The sequence below is a fragment of the Lissotriton helveticus genome, chromosome 10 (assembly GCF_964261635.1).
Source record: "Lissotriton helveticus chromosome 10, aLisHel1.1, whole genome shotgun sequence".
Lineage (NCBI taxonomy): Eukaryota > Metazoa > Chordata > Amphibia > Caudata > Salamandridae > Lissotriton > Lissotriton helveticus.
In genome coordinates, this window is record NC_136071.1 from 168,623,414 (window position 1) to 168,644,977 (window position 21,564).

The window sequence follows — 21,564 nt, forward strand, 5'->3', positions numbered from 1 at the left end:
GACATTTCAGAGCTGCGCTCCCAGTTGGCCTCTGACTTGCGGGAGGTGCGGAGAGATGTGGATGCGAGCGGAGAGAGGGTGGCTACGCTGGAAGAGCATGACTTGGAGACGGTGGGAGACATACATCGCCTCCAGCAGGATGTGCTCAGGTTGACTGAACAGAATCTAGACCTTCAAGCACATGCTGAGGATCTGGAGAATAGATCGCGCAGGAATAATATCCCGATTCGGGCGGTGCCTTGGAAAGGTGAGGGGGCCGACTTGCGGGAGCATGTGGGAGCTCTCTTCCGACAAGTGCTGGATGAGGAAGACCTACCGGACATTCAACTGGACAAGGTGCATCGAGTGGGCCTGCCAAGGGGGCCTAAAGCAGCCCCCCCCGGATATTCTAGTGTGTGTCCACGACTTCCAGCTAAAAAAACGGATTCTACGGAAGGTTCGTGACATTTACCCCCTCCAGTTTCGAGATCACCGTCCGCTGCTTTTCCAGCTCCTGGGGCTAGAGAAGGCTACTCTTTTGCCAACTGGCTCGGGATCTCCTCCCAGACGGCGTAGGCACTCATCTGAATGGCAATAGGTCAGCAAGCTAACTTCTACAACAAAACCGGATCTTTCCACAAGCCGCCTTGAGAGGGGAGCGGCCGTTGCTTCGGTGGTGCTGGTGACAGAGGCGTCTGGGGGCTCCTGAGCTGGATAGTTTCTAGATGGCACTTCTGGGAATAGCCGATGGCGCTGGAGGGAACTGTCTGTGAGACTTTGCTGTAGCTCTTCTTATGTCCTCGACGAGGCCTGAATTCTACAGTAAGGACCGGTTCCTTGGATGGTTGGTCCCATGTTCCCCAGCTCTTGGGGCCTATTTTACGAACTGTCGTTTATTTTTCTCTTTTCTATTGTGTGTTACGGTTAGACTGGATGTGTGTTGTGTGAATGGGGGGGGGAGGAGGGATGGGGACTGGGGGCACGGGGGGTTCTCTGAGTCAACCGGGGGGAGGGGGTGGGGCAGGGAGGCCTTTAGAGCATGCAGCAGAAGAAGGTGCTCAGCGTTTTTTCAACGTCCAACTGCATGCAACGTAGAGAATTGAAAATAGTGAGCCTGAATGTCCGTGGCCTAAATAACCCGTTAACGCGTGCCGCCATTTTGTCACTACTAGAGATCTCAGGCGGAGCGATTTTTCTGTTGCAAGAGACCCACCTCCTTTCCAAAGATACGAGACGTATGGCGGAAAAGCGCTTCCCGCTACAGCTTTGGTCCTCAGGGTCCACCAAGAAAAATGGGGTGGCTATCCTCTTTAGTGCGCGGGCGCAGTGCAAAATCATAGCCCAGGTGGCAGATATCAAAGGGCGACTCCTAGCTGTGCGGGTACAATGGGGGGACTCGCAGTTCACAGTGGGAACCATTTATGCGCCGAATGCTAATCAGGAACCTTTTCTGCAGGCGGCGCTTGTGCAGGTTTTGGCCATGCCGGATCCCCAGATACTGGTGGGAGGTGACTTGAATGTAGTGATGGAGGCGGAGATGGATCGGACAGGCCAGAGGGTGTACTACTCAGGGGCTTTGTCCCATGGAGGGAAACAGTGGTTGACAGATGGGGGTCTGCATGATGTTTGGCGCGTTCACCATCCCCAGCAGCACGATTACACCTACTACTCGGCAGCCCACAAGACCTATGCGCGATTAGACCACTTTTTGGCTTCCACCTCCATATTGCCTCACTTAGCAGAGTCGGATATTTTCTGGCTCTCCTTATCGGACCACGCGTTCATCTTGGTGACCTTCGCTTCTACCGGCACTCGACTGCAGGCAGCGGGATGGCACCTTAGGGATTCCCTGCTGCATTCTGAGTCGGTGATCACGAAGATCAGAGAGACGATAGTCCACTACTTGGCTGAGAATGAGGTGGAGGGTACCCCCCTGGTAGCGGTGTGGGAGGCTCTGAAGTTGGTGGCGCGAGGCAAATTTATTGCTCTGGCAGCGACGTATTCTCGATTGCGCAGGGAAATACGGACAGAGTTAGAAGGCGACATTAGTGGCCTGGAGGCGATCCACAAGCGGACTGGGGCACCGAGAATCTGGCGGGAACTAGAGACGAAAAGGCGCATGTTAAAGCATCTGGACACGGACAGAGCTATGCATGCCCTTTTATACCTGCGACACAAGTTTTATCTTTGCGGAGATAAGGCCGGTTGGATGCTAGCCCACAGGCTAAGGGCGCGATCTCATATGCAAGCCGTTCAGGCGATTCGGGACCGCGGCGTGGCGGAGCACACTACGGACTCCGCTATTGTGGATACCTTTCGGCGGTTCTACCAGAGCCTATATAGCAAAGAGGGCGCGCCCTCCGCCGGGATAGCAGAATATCTTGAGTCTTGCAATGTCACATCCCTCTTCAAAAGCCCAGAGGCCCTCGACATGCCTATTCGTGTCGAAGAGGTCATCTCAGTCATTTCAAGGTTGAAGGTAGCGAAATCGCCAGGGCATGATGGCTTCTCGGCAATTTTTTATAAAACAAACTGCAGGGACCTGGCCCCGCTTCTGACTCGCCTTTTCAACTCCTTTTTGGACACCGGGGTTGTAGCCCCATCTATGGCGTAAGCGGCCATTATGGTCATTCTTAAACCCGGGAAGGAGCCCAAGGAGTGCGGGTCCTATAGACCGCTCTCGCTCCTCAACATTGATGCCAAGTTGTTTGCGGGGGTGCTGGCGACTCGGCTCAGCCCCTTGATGGACGGCCTTATCGAGCCCGACCAGGCGGGCTTTATCCCCACGAGGCAGGGAGGAGACAATACCAAATGATTGCTCCACCTCATGGACCTCGTCCACCGATCGCGGTCGCGTGCCTTCCAGCCTTGACGCTGAGAAGGCCTTCGACCGAGTGGACTGGGATTACATGTGGGCCGTGTTGCGGCGGTTTGGACTGGGGAATAATTACATTCAGTGGATCAAGTGCCTATATGCAGCCCTCAAGGCGGCGGTGCACGTCAATGGGTGTAAATCGGCTCTCTTTCTTTCCAATAGCAAGAGAAACGCGGCAGGGTTGCCCCCTGTCCCCGTTACTTTTCGCGCTTTATATGGAACCATTTGCCCAACGGGTCCGGTCCAATGTCAACATCTCAGGGATCAGGTTTGGGGCGGACACGCATAAGATCAGTCTCTGTGCAGAGGATGTTATCCTCTCACTCACCCACCCGCACTCTTCCCTGCGGGACCTTATCCGAGATCTCACAGAGTTCCAAGCGGTGGCAGGCTTCTAGGTTAATTACACGAAGTCGCATATCCTCAACCCGTCTGTTCCGGAGGAAGACGTCCTGGACTTGCAACAGGACTTTGACTTTTGGTTGGAGCACGCCGACATCCAGTACCTGGGTATTCGGCTAGCACCGTCCATCACTAAAACTGTATCCCTTAATTAGAAGTTGCTGATGGAACAGGTCGGTTAGGCCCTCAATGATTGGTCCCGCCTCAAACTATCGTGGTTCGGGAGATTGGCAGCCCTGAAGATGACTGTACTTCCCCGCATACTATATTTGTTTCAGATGCTGCCCTTGGCCCCACCGCCCGGCGCCCCCAGGAAACTATAGGGGTCCCTTAACAAATTCCTGTGGGACAATAAAAAAACGCGGCTAGCGTTGGCCATGGTGACTGCCCCGAGGGCGGCTGGAAGACTGGGTTTTCCCCTTCTCTCGGCCTACTATCAGGCCTCTGTCCTGAGATATATAGTGGAATGGAACAGGCCCATGTCCAGTAAACATTGGAATTTCATGGATTAAACGGTGGCGGGCTGTAACATATGGCGAGAGCTCTAGCTGCCTCACAAGCACAGGGCGTGGGGGGCTCTATTCGTCTCCTGTGACGGCACCGACCTTCAAGGCATGGGATCAACTGGTGTCCCGGAAGGGGTGGACTACGTTTCCCTCACCGATGATGCCCATTGTCGATAATCCAGACTTCCCCCCCAGGCCGAGCATCCACGGTCTTCCACCGCTGGCGTGAGGAAGGCTGTAAGAGGGTGGGTTGCCTCTTCGACGTGGATGGTTTCATTCTGTTCTCCCTGCTCTGACAGGAGTTCTTCCAACTGCCTGAGGCGGATGACTTCGCCTATCCGCAGTAGCTCACTGGGTTACCCAGCCCGCCAACGTGGCCGATATGTCGCGACAATTGACCAAGTTCGAAAGATGGCTGGTCTGCAAGAAGGACGACCGGCGGCTCATATCGGAGTTATACGCTATGATTCTCAGCCATTCTAGGAAGCAGCGTACCCCAGCGCAGGTCCGATGGGAGACAGAACTGGGGCGTCCGCTCTCAAAGAAAGAGTGGGAACATGTGTATTACCGCGCGCAACACACAGCCTCCAATACCACTGGAGCTAAATCAGCGTACAAAGTAACGGCTTATTGGTATTACACCCCAGCGCGCCTACGAACCTGGGACGCCAATAAATCGGGTCTTTGCTGGAGGGGCTGTGGTCCAACAGGGACCTTGGCTCACTTGTTATGGCACTGCCCAAAGCTGGGGAGGTATTGGTCCATGGTTTTAGATGAGATAGACGAGGCGTTTCAGATCACACTTCCCCGTTTACCGGAGCATATCTTGCTGGGGCTTCCGCATCCCAAGTATTTCCCACGGCGCTCGCTGAGGGGTAAGCAGATTGCGCTGACGCTCTTGGCTGCAAGACAGGTATTGCTGGCCAACTGAGGCTCGCAGACGGTGCCTGATCCTAGAGACTGGTTCCAAAGGCTATGGTTTATTTTAGCAATGGAGAGACTATCGATGGGGATAGACGGGAAAGGCACGGAGTATGCTAAGTTGTGGGCCCTGTTCTTACGACTGCTGCCTAAAGACCTGAGGGAGGTAACTTGCCCGAAATACCTACAGATTCTACAACTTATCCCCTTAGCGCTGGCCAGAGCCGTCCCAGATGTATGACTCTCCCGGCCGAGCTGGGATACTATCAGCGATAACCCTGCGATAGGCTGACTCGGAGGCGGGTGGGCTGGGGTGGGGGGCGGGTCTGGGCCTGGGGTGTGTATGTGTATGTGTTTGTGTATGAGTGGAGAACTCGAGACGGGTGTTCCTTGTTGTTCCATTTGTTCTGTTTTGAAAAGCGGTAACTACTGCATAGGCGGGGCGGTGGTCTTGACTCATAGCATTTCGCGGGGCCGACCTCCGGGATGTAGGCCCAGACGCTGTGTGGAAGCTTTATGATTATGCCCTGCCGGCTAGTTGATGTAGGCAGCTGGGGTGTGTACAGTGTTTGTCCCCCACAATAAAAATGATTGATTCTAAAATCACCAGTCTAATTCTAACAAAAGATTGAATCATCCTTCTAAAATAATTGGGCCACTTTCGCAATACCAACTATGTTACACCAGGCATGGTACTGTAGGCTCTTGCCCATGCTTTTTAACATGGACATGTGGCTTCCTACAAGCCCAATCTAGTATTACAACCTCCTAGCCCATATTGGTACTAAGGAAAGACAAATCCATCTGCAGCCTCAAAGAACTGGAGTAAAAACCCAAAATCACAGATTGTTTTTACAATAGCTATTACAGAAGGAAAACATCTTTCCTCTCCTTCAACCAACAAAAGCAGGCAACTACTTGTAAGCAAATCACCAAAGACAATCCTAGGCAAATCACCAAAGACAATCCTACTGTTCACCAGAGCCCAATAGCTCGATCCAACAGGGAGGTTTGTTGAGAAGATTTTGAACTACCACCAGTAAAGCAGATCCTGCACACCATATTATACAGAGGTGGGTAAATGTGGGATTTCTCCTACACTCGTTAGAGTTCATCACTGTGCGTAGAAATATGGGAGTTTTCTATGTCATGGTAGTGTGGATGTTTCACATGCTCCTCTGAATTAAGGACAGAACAGTTGGCTCTGTCAGGTGTCCCACAAAAAAGGCAAGCAAAGCATAGACTAGGCCCATGGCAGTTTTGAAATGTATATCACTACCCACACCCCTCTCAGTGTTAGTGTAGGAGGGGTCCAAAGCTCCTGGAGTCAACACCACCCAGGTAAGTTACCCCCTAGGAGTAGTGAATCATCTATGGGAGAGATTCCCCACAAGCTTTGTTGTGGTCCCAAAGTATTCAAACAGATGCCACTGCTTTAGAGCACTTCTGATGGTGACTGGTGAGTGGCACCAGGCAGAACTGGTGAATGACTAGTTGAGGTGACTGTGAGCCCATGGTGAGTCTAGAGTACCTTAGTGTTAGCGCAGTGTTGGGAAGTGGGATTTGCTTATTCAGAGGTGAGATGGATTCTAGTTGCCCCAGAAGCTCTGATGAGGCAGAGTAGCAGAGTAAGCACCCAGATGGAACACTGCTCCATTGATGTTCAGACAAGAGGAGCAGGGGAGAACATAGACCACCTGAGTCTGTGAGGAGTAATCGTTTGAATTACCAAGACATTTTGATGGGTGGTTGCTTGGAGATAAAGGCCAGAATCAGATCCCCCTAGGGGTGCTGAGAATGCATTTTCACCCAGACTGTATAAAGTGATACGAAACAGGACGCTTAGGAAGTATACTGCTAACATGTCCAAACTAGCAGAGAGCTGTTAATTACCCCACTCTAATAAGAACCAGGATAGGGTTGATTGTCCACTCAGAGGGGTGTTTACCATGATCTGTGTGCTCAGACCCACTATACTGAAGACCCCTTTCGTGGTCAAGTCTGTCCAGGAGTAAACAAATGAATAATTAATTTAAGTATCTAGTAGCACTCGCCCCTTGAACCTGGAAGTGAGAGTACTTCAGATGGTCTGGCAGCCAGGACTTTAAGCCAGGACTTAAACCACCAACACCAGATTTATAATGTGAAATGATGAGGTTTGAAGGGAAGCCCTTCTAGCTTTATGTGAATAGCTTTAATTATGTTCAATAAACAAATGGTATGATATATAGCAACTCAAAGTGTGGGCCATTTTTTAGAGAGATTATAGAGAACTGCATGTGAAAGGGACAATTTGGCTCTTTCTATCACCAATACGTGTAAGAATGTTCAAGGTACACAAATAGAAATAAACTTAAGATAACTAGTGGTATGGATCACAAAGATGGTAACTGGTGCATTTGTAAATGCTTGCTCCCTACCCTGGATGGACATGATAATCCAAGATTGAGAGTAGGACTTGATTTGTGAATCAAGCCTCAGAGAGTATTGAGCAAATCACAATTCCCACTTTACACAAACTTAACTCTCAATAGACAAAGCTCCCTACAGCTCCCAGTCTTAAATCCCAATATTTACCACACACTTTCAATTCTCGTAGGACCATCAGAATTTTTCACTCTATTGTATACCTGTGGTATTTAAATCATAGAGAAGTGCATAACTTTGATGAAAGAAGTGATATCGATCTGACGCCTGTGACCATTTTAAACGGCAATCCGCCATTGTTGGTTTATCATCAAATAGGAACCTAATTAAAGACAACGAATGTTCGCCATCAATATGGACAGCCAGTTCTTAACGCAAATTTATCTTTGAATTAGATAACGTAAAAAGCAAAATATTCGCTTTATGAAGCAACAAAGGCTTGAGAGAGAAATACTTATAAACGTACCCGCAACGTAGAAACTTAGGATTGAATTTTACTAAATATATCAAAGCGGTGAATCAACTTATATCCAGCAGAAGGCCAGCTAAAAAGCTTTTAAAGTAATTCTGTGGCATTCCTGACGAAGGCGCAAATTGCGCCGAAGCGTGTGTCGAAGATGTATTTTCTGCCACCCCTTGTTTTAATTGTATTTTATATATGTCATTCATGTATTGAGAAATTAAAATACTGTTGGCACAATTATTGTATTATGTAATGTCATAATATAATGTCTTTTTAAATAGGAATTGTTTTTAAATTATTATTGAATTTAATTAAATGATATTAAAAATGTACCTTAAAATAGATTTTTTGGGTCTTTACACTGAGTTTCTTATCATTATTACTTTTATGTTCTGTTGTTATATTTGATAAATTGTGTATTGCCTAGGAATTTATTATTGATTACCTTTCCATTCACAACACTTGATACAAATTACACCTTTCCTCTTAACTCTTGAAGATTTGCAGCATACCCGTCATGGTTAACATACTTTAGTTTGCTACTTACAGTTTCATATCTAAGGGTTCATCTTGTTCTGTTTTTTTCTGAACATTATTTGCCAAGCTTTCTCCCAAATTCTTTATAATTGGAAACATCTGAAAATCAAGAAAAACAATCATTAAAACTTTTATTTGACTTTCAGAGCAATATTATACAAGTGCAGAATACAATTTTCCAACTAAAACAAACAAGCCTGGATAAATGATCAAATAGCTCATAGAGTGAATTAAACAGCAATCACATTAAAAAATCAGGTTTCTAAAACCATTACTTTTAACAAAACATTCCTAAAGCAAGCAAAAAACATTTCTATTTGGTGGTGCTTAAAATCCCAGATTGAAAAGGAGAAACAAGAAAGCACAGTTTGGTTGTGGCCAAAAGCTGTAGATATAGGTAAATTGTTCTAATCTGGTTTAATTCACATAGAGACAATCTAGGCCTTAGATATATATGACGAGATGTGGCCCAGCCTCTTTTGGCCACTGACGGGTGCAGGACAGGCCCGCCCTTGGCCTGGGCTTTGCCCATTCGCCACCTGTGCTGCATGACTGACACGCGCCTTACATGGGGCAAATGGTCCTCAGGTGTGGTATCAGGGCAAGTTGTGGGACGAAGTCCCTGTCGGCCTCATCCATGGCAGCTCTCCACCCTAGTGTTTGTGCCATAGGTCGTATGGCAGCAGATCAGAGTCCTTTTCAGAAGACAGGTTCAGCAGGGTGAGGAACGCTCCCATCAGGAACAGCAAAATCAGTTGGGCACAGCCCCAAATGTGCGGGACTGCAGCGTCCCTTAAATGGGGCAACTGCTGTCTCATCCACAGCAGCTCTTCATTCTAGTGTTTGCGCCTTGGGTCCAATGGCTGCAGCCTAGGGTCCCTTTCAGAAGGCAGGTTCAGCAGGGTAATGAACACTCCCACCATGAATGGCGAAATCAGCTAGGTGCATGCTGGATAGACATGTTCGAAATATCAGCAATTTCTGGCAAACATCTCCAGACCTTCCTTTAATAACAGACCACCCATCTTGGGAAACCACATATCAGAGCTGGACTAGAAACAGCTGATATGGAAACTCAGGTGCAAAGGCAGAGTGCATGAAAGTAAAATGTGCATTTGTTGGCGCCAGGATGTATTAATATTTTAAGCAACGCCGCACAGCAACCAAACCAGCTGCACTACTTTGAGTCGAATAGAGGTAGAAAAAAAATGGCCCATATCTGCTATGATATGACACATTTTTACTCTCTACCAGCACTGGCGCACTTTTTGGTGCCATGTGCCAACAGAAACATCCTTGTGCTATTGTACAAGGGTGTGTGCGTTCTCCTTTCAGTACAAAAAATATCTTTTAAGATATCTCCTGCTTAGTATGTGTTCTGTAAAATGCTCCTGCATTCATTGCGAGCCGTCTAATACCTCGAGAGCCTTAATCGCCCTCCGCTGCCCTGCTTCTTTCAGGCGCATTGTCGCTGATCGGTTTGAGTAATCCACGATCAGCCGCCGATCCCGAAGACATTTCTCGGAATCCAGCTACTCACGCAACCTCGTTGTGCGTGTCACACACTGCCCGCATCTACAACCCTGTCCTGATGACGATCCCGACTCACGGGGATCGAAACGCCGTCGACATCACAGCATAAAATTATATGGCGCATTTTACGTTTTGTGCTCCTGTGAATTTATTTAATCATGCTTTAAGTGACTGCAACTTGACCTTGTGGAGACATTACTGTATTTTTCTTTGTCACTTTGCGTCGTTCACGCTGTTCACCTTAGCAATTGCACGTTCACCTATTGTATATATCACTACTCACAAAGTGCCCTCGGGTTGTCACATGATTTGCTCTGTACAGTGCTGTTTAACTGTATTACCATGTGAAAGACCCTTCTTTTAATTGGTGAATAATAAGCCTCAAAAAACTTCTCAGAGACTCCTTGTTTCTTGTTGATGTAATGCAGATTGCATACATTGTTTAACTGACTTTTATTGATACCTGTTGGGAATTGTTTTTGTTTATACTACATACCCATCCCAACACGGTCTATGGCTTTACTCCTGTTTTTCTTACACATTCTGTAAAATGCAGCACTATCTACAAATTATTAGATCAGGATTTGCCTCAAACTGCATAGTGGCTGCATGGGAAGACTCATGTAGCACCAATGGAATGCTCCCTTGACATAAAGTAGCACATAGTGCAACTTTGTGCTACTTTTGGGAGCTGTCCAAAAGAATTCCTGGTTTGTGTTGGATAGTAAGTTCCACTCAAACCTGTTGCTCCAGGTTGAGTCACTGTTGAGATGCAAGTCCAGCACAAAGCATTAGTAAAGCTGGAACTAGATATTTAAGAGGGTGTATACAGGTAGACTTGTGAGCAATGCTAGAGCATGTGAGCTAGCAATTTGTACTGTCCAGGGCACTGAGAAGAACTTGAAGGCTTGAAGTAATGCATTCTATGAAAAATAATTCTCAAAGCAAATATAAGCAGGCTTGTAAGTATTTGAAAAGGACCTTCCGAAAATCAACATTAACTGAAGTTTCGGCTTGCCGGAACGGTTCCTGGCGGTTGTTAAATTGTTGTAGACACTACCCACAATGCGTATCCGACTCAATGGAACTTTAACGAATGTGTTTAAACTCACTCGGGGATGCAACAGGGGTGTCCTCTTTCTCCCCTCTTATTTGTGGTAGCACTCGATCCATTGGTGCGGCATCTCCAGGCTGCGGGTCATTGTTTCTATGTATACGCACCCTCGTATACATATATAGCTCACCCAACTTAAATGTGATGAACCCCTACTCAGTCCAGTTCTATCTTTCCTGGCACCCAGAAAAGTTTACAGCCTATTATGAATAATAATTCTTTTATAGTTTTTGCGATCTCTAGCCAGTCCATCATATACACTAATTATGTGTAAACAATGCGAGTTTGGCCGTTCAGTTTCTAAATACAAAAATTTTGTTACATTCATGCCTTTAATAACTCTTGGCTTGGGATATCTATTTTAACCAGCGCACCCTTGACCGTGTTTTTCGGAACGGGCATGCGTGCCCGGCGCAACCACCAACGAGATCTGTTGGCATGCCTGACATGCAGGTCTCCGGTTTCCATTACTGGTTTCCTCGCGTCTAGTGCGCAGACGCGTTTGAACAGCGTTTTCGGCTATGCGCATGCGCAGTTGCGCTCGCCGAGCAGGGCAGTGGTCCCTCAACCGGGCGGATGGGCGCTCAGTTGAATACTCTCCATGTGACTACTACTGGGCATTACAACGTGCCGTTGCAGGCGCGTAATTAGTCCTCATGTGACTAATCAACGAGACTCGGTTCCGTTATAAAACGAAGGCGGACGGTAGGAGACATACCTCCACTTCCGCTCTTGTAACACCAGAGGTACCGACGGACAGGTGAGATATAGGTCGCTTTTTCTGTATGAATTGAGTGCATATTTTGCAGTTACCATTGGCTTTTCCAACACAAGTTGCCCTCATACTCTTATGTGAGTCATTTGATATATAGTAGAGTAGCTGGGTACATTTAAAATCAGTGGAGCCCCACAATATTTACCAACTGTTTATAGAATTGTGGTCCCTAATTATCTTGAGCATCTAGACCCTAGACTTGGGGTCCCTAATGAATGCCTCCGTTTTCGATCCAGGGACATTTAACAGTGCCCATAAGGCGTATTCTATAACACACCCTTTGGTGTCTGTGGCCCCCCACTATCTCACGACTTAACTTTGAGTAAGTAACCTAATGGTCTGATACTTGGGTGTTTCATCACACGTTTGCTGGGTTGTTGTGTAGCGCAATTTGGCTGGACAAAGTGGATGTTGTTCACTTACTTTGTCCTTTGTCTACACTATAGAGCGGGGCCTCATTCTCCCGAGCGGTTGCCGGGCGAGGTGGGGTCGTCACCCACACAAAGCTGGGTGAGTATCACCTGGAGGTAATGCCTCTGAGTGATGTAGCTATTATGCTTTTTTGTTTCAGTAAAGCGGAATATAATTTTTTCTAGTTAAGCAGAATATAATTTGCTCATGCATGTGTGTTCTTCTGAGTGGGGTATATGTATTCATGCGGATGCATGTAGGTGACCCTGTCCTGTTTGATTGTGTGAATTTTTGTCTCACAATAGGAAGAAGCCATGTCTCCCATCCTCCAGTGAACATTGGAATGTAAAGTTCCTGGTAGATATGTGACTTTTTATAAGCACAATTTTCATTATTCCTCATATCACATATTATTGTTTGTTGCAGTAGCAAGTTTATATGAAAGGTCCTGAAGAAAGCCGGGGTAGTTTCCCCTGTAGGCTGAAACATGTCGACCACCTTGCTCAGCGCCACAGAGTAGTATCAATTTCCAAACTACTTGGCGTGTCTTTTAAGCTTTGACACTCTGACCTCTATCTTGAAACTCTCTTATGTCTCAGTAGTCAATTTTACTCACCATTTTTTTGAGCACTGCACTTTAATAAACATCACTACATTGAGGAATATTGTACATAGAGGTACTATGTTACCCTGGCACTAAAATGGCCAGGCAGTGGTTTGAATATTTATCAACCCCCAAATGATGAATTTCCGCCAAATGGGTGGTCTGATGGGTTACTATTCAAAACCTTGGTTTGTCATCAGTTTCGAGGCACCACCTGCATGTACATTCAAATGTTGCATTTTCGCTCGTTCAGAGACACACACCATTTTCTAGACTTGGTCTACTCTTCTGTTGTTATGTATTCTAGTTTAGGGGAGTGAGTAGACAGGTCGGTAAACTATCCCCTTGACCCTCCACACTGTTTGTTATTTGTATCTCCAGGAGAAGCACAGCCTTTGGGGGCTGCAGTTCAATACAGGTCCCCTACTTCTCACACTGTATGCAGACGATATTATACTATATGTAAGACACCCGAATGACAATTTAACACCACTCGTCCGGGAAGTGACAAGATATGGTACTCTGTCAGGTTTGCGCATTAATTGGGAGGCGTCCATGGTCTTTCAACTGATGGTGGCGCCCTGCAACAGAACAGTGGAATACATACTGGTGTGGTGTGCTGACTCTGAAATATCTTGGAATTCACATCCACAGAGAAAAGGATTGTGTCATCCAGCTGAATTACGGCCCGGTTATGGAGGAGCTGGGATGTAACATAGAATGGTGGTTGACGCTACCCCTGTAAATGGCTGGTAGAATAGCTATAAATAAGATGGTTGTTCTTCCACAATTTGTATATCTTTTCCAAAACATCCCTATCCTGTTGTATAACAGCTTCTTCACAGACCTCCAAATACTGTTGATGCGGCTGGTGTGGGGGGTAAACAGCCCGCATTGGTTGGGATACCTTAATGTTGCTATATGAGAAGGGTCGGTTTGGGGTACCAAACCTTTGGATTTAATATTTGGTAGCGCAGGTGAGTTTTGCCCGACACTGGGACCATGCAGATGTCAGGATACCGTACCACAGACCGGAGGCCGATCTGGTACTTCCGGCTCTACTAAACACCCTGATACCGGTTGGGTTTCCGCGTGACCCACACAATATTCAAACATTGTCCACACCCAACTGGGCATGGCATAAACTATTACGGGTAACTGGATCCTGCATGTTATATTTTTCCACATTGCCTCTAGTGGGTAATGGTTGGAACCCCATTTTGCAGGAGGCATTGGTACAGTGCACATTGGCTAAATTTCACCTTGTAATGTTTAGTGACTTGTTCCCCAAAGGTCATATTTTTTCGTGCACGGAGGACTCACGCTCCGTGATGCCAGCACAATGGATCACTTTGTGTTACAGAGGCTTCAAAGGGCATTGAGGGTGAGCATGTTTAGTTATCCATTAGAACCCCCTGAATTCCCATCACTGACAGGGGTAATTAGGGATGGAGAGGGGAGTTATCTTATGGCCAGGATGAATAAAGGGGCAGTGGCAATGCTTCCCTGTCGGGATATTGTGGTGCGTACAGCTTGGGATCTCAACTTTGGACACCCAATCACGGATGCGCAGTGGGGTAGGTGCTGTACACAAATATGCTGTGTCTCCCCTAACCATTGGCACAATCTCCTGCATTTTAGATTCCTATGGAGAGCGTAAATGACACTTAACAAAATGAATCGTATAGACCTCTCTCGCCAACATGTATTCCTGAGATGTCGATACCCAAAGGCAGATTTCGCACATGGTACATGGACATGTATCAAGATAGAGGGCTATTGGAGGTCAGTCTTTGGGGAAATTTCCCGTATAATTGACATGGAGAATACGCCAACGCCGTTGATGGCTCCCCGGGTACACGCAAGACCTCCCCAAATCCAAGCGTCGATTTGTCACAATTGCACTCATTATTGCTAAACGTGAAGTCGCCATCTATTGGGGCGGGAGGCGCGCCCCCACTCTGCATGCATGGCTACACAGTATAAAATACTGCAACACTAATGGTGACACATACGCACAGCTGCAGCCACCTGCAGCTAGGCCCATGGATATTTGGCAACCATTTCAGGCATACCTGCTGGCCATGTAGGATATCACTGACACCCCTACACAGCCTCAGCACGTCCACATGGGGGTCGGAATAGATAAGGAAATTTCAGGCTTTGTTGTATCCTTGCAGAATTTGTAGTGAATGTGGCTGAGTGTTATGCCTGGCTCTATGTTATACAGAATTGTTGTACTTACTGTTGGCCAGGTCAAAATACGCCGGTACGTGGAATATGTACCTATGATTCTTAATTATGATGTTCAATAGTGCACTGTAATGTGATGTAACTTTGCTTTTTTTTCTTCTTGATTTGTAACCAATAAAAAGTTTTACATTTTTTAAAAACAAAAATGATGTTTCCGAGTTGTTATTTGAGATTTTGGTGCATGCAGGGAATGAATGTGAACGCAAGTATGGGGGTCTGCTATCCCTTCAGGCATACAACCTGCATTCTCAGGCAATCTAATGAGAAGTGGGATCTCACAGGGCCTCCTGCCTAATTATTATTCATTAAGCAGGCAAGATTTTCCAAATCTATATTTTGTGATCCAACTGATTGGAACATCAGTCACATCACAAACAGAAGTGAAGATCACAGTCCAGTCGAAGTGCAGTTTGCTCATATTGGTTTGTGACATGGCTTTGTATATCAGGATCATAAACACTGAGAACCATATTTAATACGATTTTGTCTCAGGTCATGTCACTTTTGAGGCACAACCCGGACGGAATAATTTTTTTGCCATTTATTAAGCAATGCAAAGACACATTGAGTGGTGTGGTAAATGCAAAGTAACCCAAAGCACCCTTGCACTACTTTGTATCGGGTAGGCGTTACATGGCTGTTGCTTGGGCGTTGGGCGTTGAAACAAATCCAGATTTACAGAGACTTGTAAACCTGGGTTTGCTCCAAAATGGTGTGCCTACCTGACAGAGGCATAGTGAGAAATAGGTTTATTGCTCCTTGATACTTCCTCTTCCCATGTGTGCTACATTCTGCACCACAGGTAGAAAGAGGAACATGCCTCTAAAGATTGTTTTTGAACAGGAAGGTATGCTTTCCTGCACGAAAACAATCCTGCCCATAACGCAAGTCCACTTGCACTATGGTACAAGTGTGCTTACATTGGCGCTAGGCATCAAACAATGCACCAGTAGAAGGACAGTGCAGAAATGCACCATATATTTGTAAATAAGGAGCATTTCTGCTCTCTCCTTTTCACGCAACAGAGCAAGTGTCCTTGCTGCACTGCATTGCATGAAATTTGAAAGTTGCATATGGGTGGAAAGTCTGTGAACCATTCCTTCCTGGAAGCAGAATTTATCTGCCATCTGTGCCATCTGGCCCTGTGGCTCTGATTTGGGGATGCTCTGCAGAGAGAGCAGCTCCTTCGATACCTATGTTGTGCAACCTTTAGGTGAGTGTGTGGTTAGAGACCATATCGAAAGCTGCCAAGAGGTCTAGGAAGATCAGAGCCACCGTCATTCTTTAGTTGAGTAGGGCTCTGGTGTAATTGGTAGTCATGATAAGGGCTGCCTCGGTGCAGTGGTTGCTGTGGAATCTGGATTGGGATGAAGTGTTGTAAGAGGTTCCATTCCAGATGTGAGGAGAGTTGTGGGTTAATGACTTTTTCTAATGCTTTGGACGGGAACAGGAGCAGGGGATCAGTCGGTAGTTGAGGAGTTTGCTGGGGTCTGCCGATGGTTTCTTTAGTATGGGGTTGACTTCTGCATGTTACCAGTCCTCAGGGAAAGTGATAGTGGCAATTGAAGTGTTGATCAAGGTTGTGAGTAAGTGGCTGATTCTGACTTCACCTAGGTTATAGATGTGGTGAGGGCATGAGTCAGTTGGGGCCCCTGAGTGGACAGAGTTCATGATGGAGGCCGTATCCTGTGGGGCGAGCTGTCTCCAGTCGGTTAGTCAGATGTCTTTGGTGGTAGCGGGGTCGTTGTGTTGCTTGAAGAAGTCGGTGGTCTTGGGCTCGGGTTTGAACTTTCTGTAGATGTTGGCAATCTTGTAGTGGAAGAAGTTTGTAAAGTTGTCGCAGAGTTCCTGTGTGGAGGTAATGTTGTTTGTTGCGAGGGAGGAGCCTAGCCCGAGAGCGTAATGGTCGCCTTTTAGCTCGGCTCCGTCGGCCCTCCGGCCAACCTCGAATATCCTGCAACTTATCCTGGACTGCGACGATACTTCACTACAGCTATTGGAATTTAACGATCTACTCCTACTCACCGTCTGGTTCGGAAGCTCCTGCGTGCTTTGGGTCCGCAGTTGTGTCCTCGAGAAGATTGGGGCCCCCAGGTGTTCGAGACCGGGACCTCGCCTGTGGGACCCGACCGGCGGTGCGGGGATTGCCGGCCCCGGTCGAGAGAGTGAGCCACTGGTGGGAGCCGTTGTGTGCATGCCCCGGTGATCCTGAACCGGCCCCGACTTGCGGACCGTGCGGCTGGAGGGAGACGAGGCGTGTTGGGGCTGACTGTGTGGAGGGGTCCCTTCGCTTTGTTCTGTCCGGCGGCCCTGGACCCCGCGCTTGGCTCTTGCTTGTGGAGCCCGCCGCTGTTCGGACGGGGCCCCCCCACCCATCGAGCGTCTACCCTTTTTGTGCCAGTGAGGCCGTCGTTGGGAACCTCCGGAGTTTTGTAAAGTCCTACATTTGGGAACCGTTTGGAGGCCCACGGTGGAGTGCGGGGCGGCGAGACTCACAAGATGGCTACCGGCAACGTGGGGGGTGCTCCGCCTTGCACCGAAGAACTTTGCTGGCCGGACTGCACGGGGGCCTGGGCATGTGCTCGTGAGCCCACGCTCGGAGATGTCCTGGACGCCTTGGTGTCCTTGTACGCTGTCTTGGCTCCCGGTGCTTCTGCCGGCTCCGTACAGCCCGCCGCCATTTTGGGTCGACGCTCTTTCATGCACTCCTATCGGCCTGATGCCGCCATTGCTTTGCCCCCTCTGGCTGTGCCAAGAGTTGATGCCGCTGTTCTTCGGCCGCTTGATGGACCGGTGGTTTTTGAGCCTCCGGTTTTCCACCGCCCGGAATTCGATGACTTGCACATGACGCGGAGACCTGCTCCTTCCGGGGCAGTTGGGAACTGTGGTGGACTGCTGTTTGCTCCCGCTTCGATGGATTCATGTCTTTGTCCTGGAGGGGTACCTTTGCATTGTCGAATTGCGAGACTGGACATCTGCTTATTTTTGCCTGCCCTGTTGTTGCTGCTACAATTGACTTGTCTTATTGATTTTTTGTATCCCATTAGCTTGGTGGCTCTCCCTAAACTACGTCACTGCCGTAACCCTAGTCAGTATAACGATTATTCTGTATTGGATGGTCTGCTCCATGTTGTTCTTTATTGGGATGGTTTCGTGGTTAGGAAGGGCTGGGGGTAGTTGCACAACATTGATAGACTGCTGGTTTACCTATCCGTTGTACTGTCGCTTGTATTCTCGATATTGTGGGACTCTACAAAGGAAAATAAATTTTTCCCCCTCCCCTGCGGGTTATTGATCTATGTGAAGGTGCAGTGTTGATCTGGTAGTTTTTCATCTGATGGTCGGGGGAGGGCCGCAGCCGAGTGTATTTGTTTGTATCCCCTGGCTCCTCCCTCTCATATTATTTTTGTTTCATGTTCCCTCTTTTCCTTTCTTTTGTCGCTTTCTTCTTCTTTCTTTCTTTACTATATTTCGGGTTTCGGATTAGGGCGACAGGCACGCTGTTTGGAGGGTAGGCCGTAGCCTTCTGCAGGGGTGCGGGGTGGGACGGGTGGGCAGGGTCTTTCAGATGTTCATTTTCTTGGTTCTATGGCCCTTTTTCTATCCCTTTATAGAGGTGCCGCTTCTGTCCTCACTTCTCTGGCATGAGTGGGTTGGAGTCTGTCGCTATGCCGCTTTTATCAGTTTTGATGTTTTCCGTCGGGACTTCCATACCCTTCTTCCTACCAGCTTTTTCCTTTCTTCTGTGTTATTAGCCGCGGGATGCTTGGCCCGGGGTGGAGCCCTTCTTGTACGTTATGTTTTTCCTTCTATTTTCTTTCTTTTTGTTCCTCTTTTTTCCCTTTTTCCCAGTTCTTGTCCTTATTGGATCCTTTCCCTCAATTTCCCCCTTGTTTTTCCCTCTCTTCCCACCCCCTTTTTTCCCTCCCCCTTTTTTCCCTCCCCCCTCTTTCCCCAGGCTAATATGGCGGGTTGATTGAGTTCGTGCAGTTTATCCGCTCCCCTTGCGTTTGTTAGCGTATCATTGGGTGGGGAACATGAGATGCTGGTAATACTTGTATGCTTATCATATATTTTGCATTTGTTTTATACTACGATGAACTCGTGTCTTCACATCCTCCCCCCCCCTCTTTTCATTTTGGCTAGGTGTATTCCTGTATATCGGGTTTCCCCGTATTCTCCACGAACCTGCCATGAGCCTTGTCCCCTTATTATAAAATGGGCCTTCATTGTTCCTGATATTGGGCCGTCGTAGTCGCGTGTCCCTTCCTTTGCATTGTTTTACGTATGTTTGCTTGCCTGCCGGCTGGCCTTGTGTTGCTTACTTCGACTTTTGATCATTTTTTGACCTGTGGCCGGCCGACTTGGTTGTAGGCCCACGAATGTATATCCTGTTGCTGCAAATAAAGGTTTTAAAAAAAAAAAAAAAAAAAATGTTGTTTGTTGCAGCTGAGTGGTTAGAGAATACTTTGGCGATGCTAAAGAGTTCTTTGCTGTTATTAGTGCTTGATTCGGTTAGAGAGGCTGAGGCCTTTTTCTTCGATTCTCTCAACTGTTTGTGGTAGAGGTTGAGGGCTGTCTTGAAGGTGGTCTTGTCGATCATGTCTTTGCTGGTGCACAACCAGTTGTTAGTGTCATTTAGTGGTTCTGAGGTATCCTGCTTGATGGATCTTGCATGGATGGTGTTGGCAATGGGAGCGATGCTGTTGATGCAATTGGTGATCCACTTGTTGCAGTTTCTGATGTTCTGTTCTAAGTTGCTGGAGGAGATGGGGTGTGTGGTGTTGAAGGCGTTGATCTATGTGTCCTTTGAGACTTTGCTCCAGCTGCAGTCAGTGGCATTGCCCCCAGCGGAGGTCCGTGAACTGGTGATGCTGAAAAAGGCAATAGAGAAGCTGGTCGAGGGGAGTTCCATGTGTCGCAATATCTGGTGCGGTCGCTGGAGGTGAAGATGCGTTCTAGCGTGCAGCCTGCGGTGTGCTTAGGGTCCTGGATGATTTGGGTTAGTCCAATGTTGTTCAAGCTGTTGAGCAGTCAGTAGTGCTGATGTAATTGTGGTCATCGAGATGAAAGTAGAGGCCTCCAAGAAAAATGTAGTTGTTAGAGTCTATGGCGAGGGTGGCGATGAAGTCGGAGATGAAGATGTAAAAGGCTGGACATGGTTCTGGAGGACGGTTGGCGAAGGTGCCCCTGATAATGGGTTTGCTGTCTGTTTGGAGTCAGAAGTTGAGGTGTTCCATGGCTGGGATGATGGATTCTTTGTGTATGATGGAGATTACTCCGCTACACTTGTTGATGTGGTCAAGGTGGGTGATCTTGTATCCTTCGGGTATTGTGGTGGCAATGCATGAAACACACCCACTTGATGACATGAATGAAACCAGAGGCAGCAACAGATAAGGTAATAATAAATTCGCTGCAGCATTGCATCTTACGGTATTTTGAATGCAATATCTTGAACTCACAGGACACAGAGATTGATTTTCAAGCTTCTTTCATGGACCATGGCCACTTCAGACAGCCACACTGAAACTAAAACCCATGATCTTCCCAGCGGAAAACTACCAGAAAAAATAATCAACCAACCCAGGATACAACCTCTGCCCCCAACATCGCCACTACCATACAAGATTCAGAGGCAGGATTGACCCAACCGCTCAGGAGTAGGACTCGCCTTCACACACAAGAGCTCCCTCCGACTTACCAACTCCAGCAGGAGCAACTCCCCATCCACCACGAACACCTCCATTTCCAGACCCAGACCAGCCCCAGAATGACCTTATGTGGCACCCTCTCCTACAGACCCCAGGAACTCCAACTGCGTTCACCACTATCATCGCCGACCTCATTGCGCCCCACGCCATCACCTCCATGAACTACATGCTCATCAGAGACCTCAACTTCCACCTCGACAACCTCAGCGACCCCAACTCTGCCACCCTCCTGGACAACCTCGCCAACCTCAGACTGAAACAGCTTGTCACCCCCCCACCAACAAGGCAACTCCCCATCCACCACCGAACACCTCCATTTCCAGATCCAGACCAGCCCCAGAATGACCTTACGTGGCACCCTCTCCTACAGACCCCCGGACCTTCAACTGCGTTCACCAATATCATCGCTGACCTCATCGTGCCCCACGCCATCATCTCCATGGACTACATACTCATCAGAGACCTCAACTTCCACCTCGACAACCTCAGCGACCCCAACTCTGCCACCCTCCTGGACAACCTCGCCAACCTCAGACTGAAACAGCTCGTCACCACCACACCAACAAGGCAGGAAACACCCTTGACCCCATCTTCGCAGGAGGTAACAACATCCAATTCAGCCACACCATGAACACCCCCCCCGGACAGACCACCACTGCATACACTTCTCTTTCGACACAGCCACTGCCGCAAAACCTACACCAAGCCATCAGTGAAAGAACTGGAGCAAGGTCACCGAGGAGCACCTCAACTGCACCCTCATCCACGATCCCCCCCACCTTGACCAATGCCAACTCCGCAGCCACAGAACTTCACAGATGGATCACCAACTCTGCTGACAAGCTCCCCCCACTCAGCAACCCCAACCAACTGCCCAGGAAGGCCACCTGGTTCACCACCGACTTCCAAGAATCCAGACGCACCTGCAGACATCTCAAGAAGCTATGGAGAGACAGCAAAACTTCAGAAGACTGTACCATCCACAAGAACGCCATAACAGAATACCACCAACTCATCAGATCCATCAAATGGACCTTCATTGAAAAAAAA

General features: G+C 47.9%; 1 protein-coding gene across 1 annotated transcript in view; it reads right to left on the reverse strand.

Moving 5' to 3' along the window:
• Window positions 1–21,564, reverse strand: part of LOC144786062 (cytochrome P450 3A21-like) — a 344,860-nt gene that overhangs the window by 156,673 nt on the left and 166,623 nt on the right. Inside the window, exon 6 of the mRNA XM_078665007.1 lies at window positions 8,121–8,209. Within this exon, the coding sequence (XP_078521133.1) occupies window positions 8,121–8,209 (89 nt within the window). The remainder of the gene's footprint in view (window positions 1–8,120; window positions 8,210–21,564) is intronic.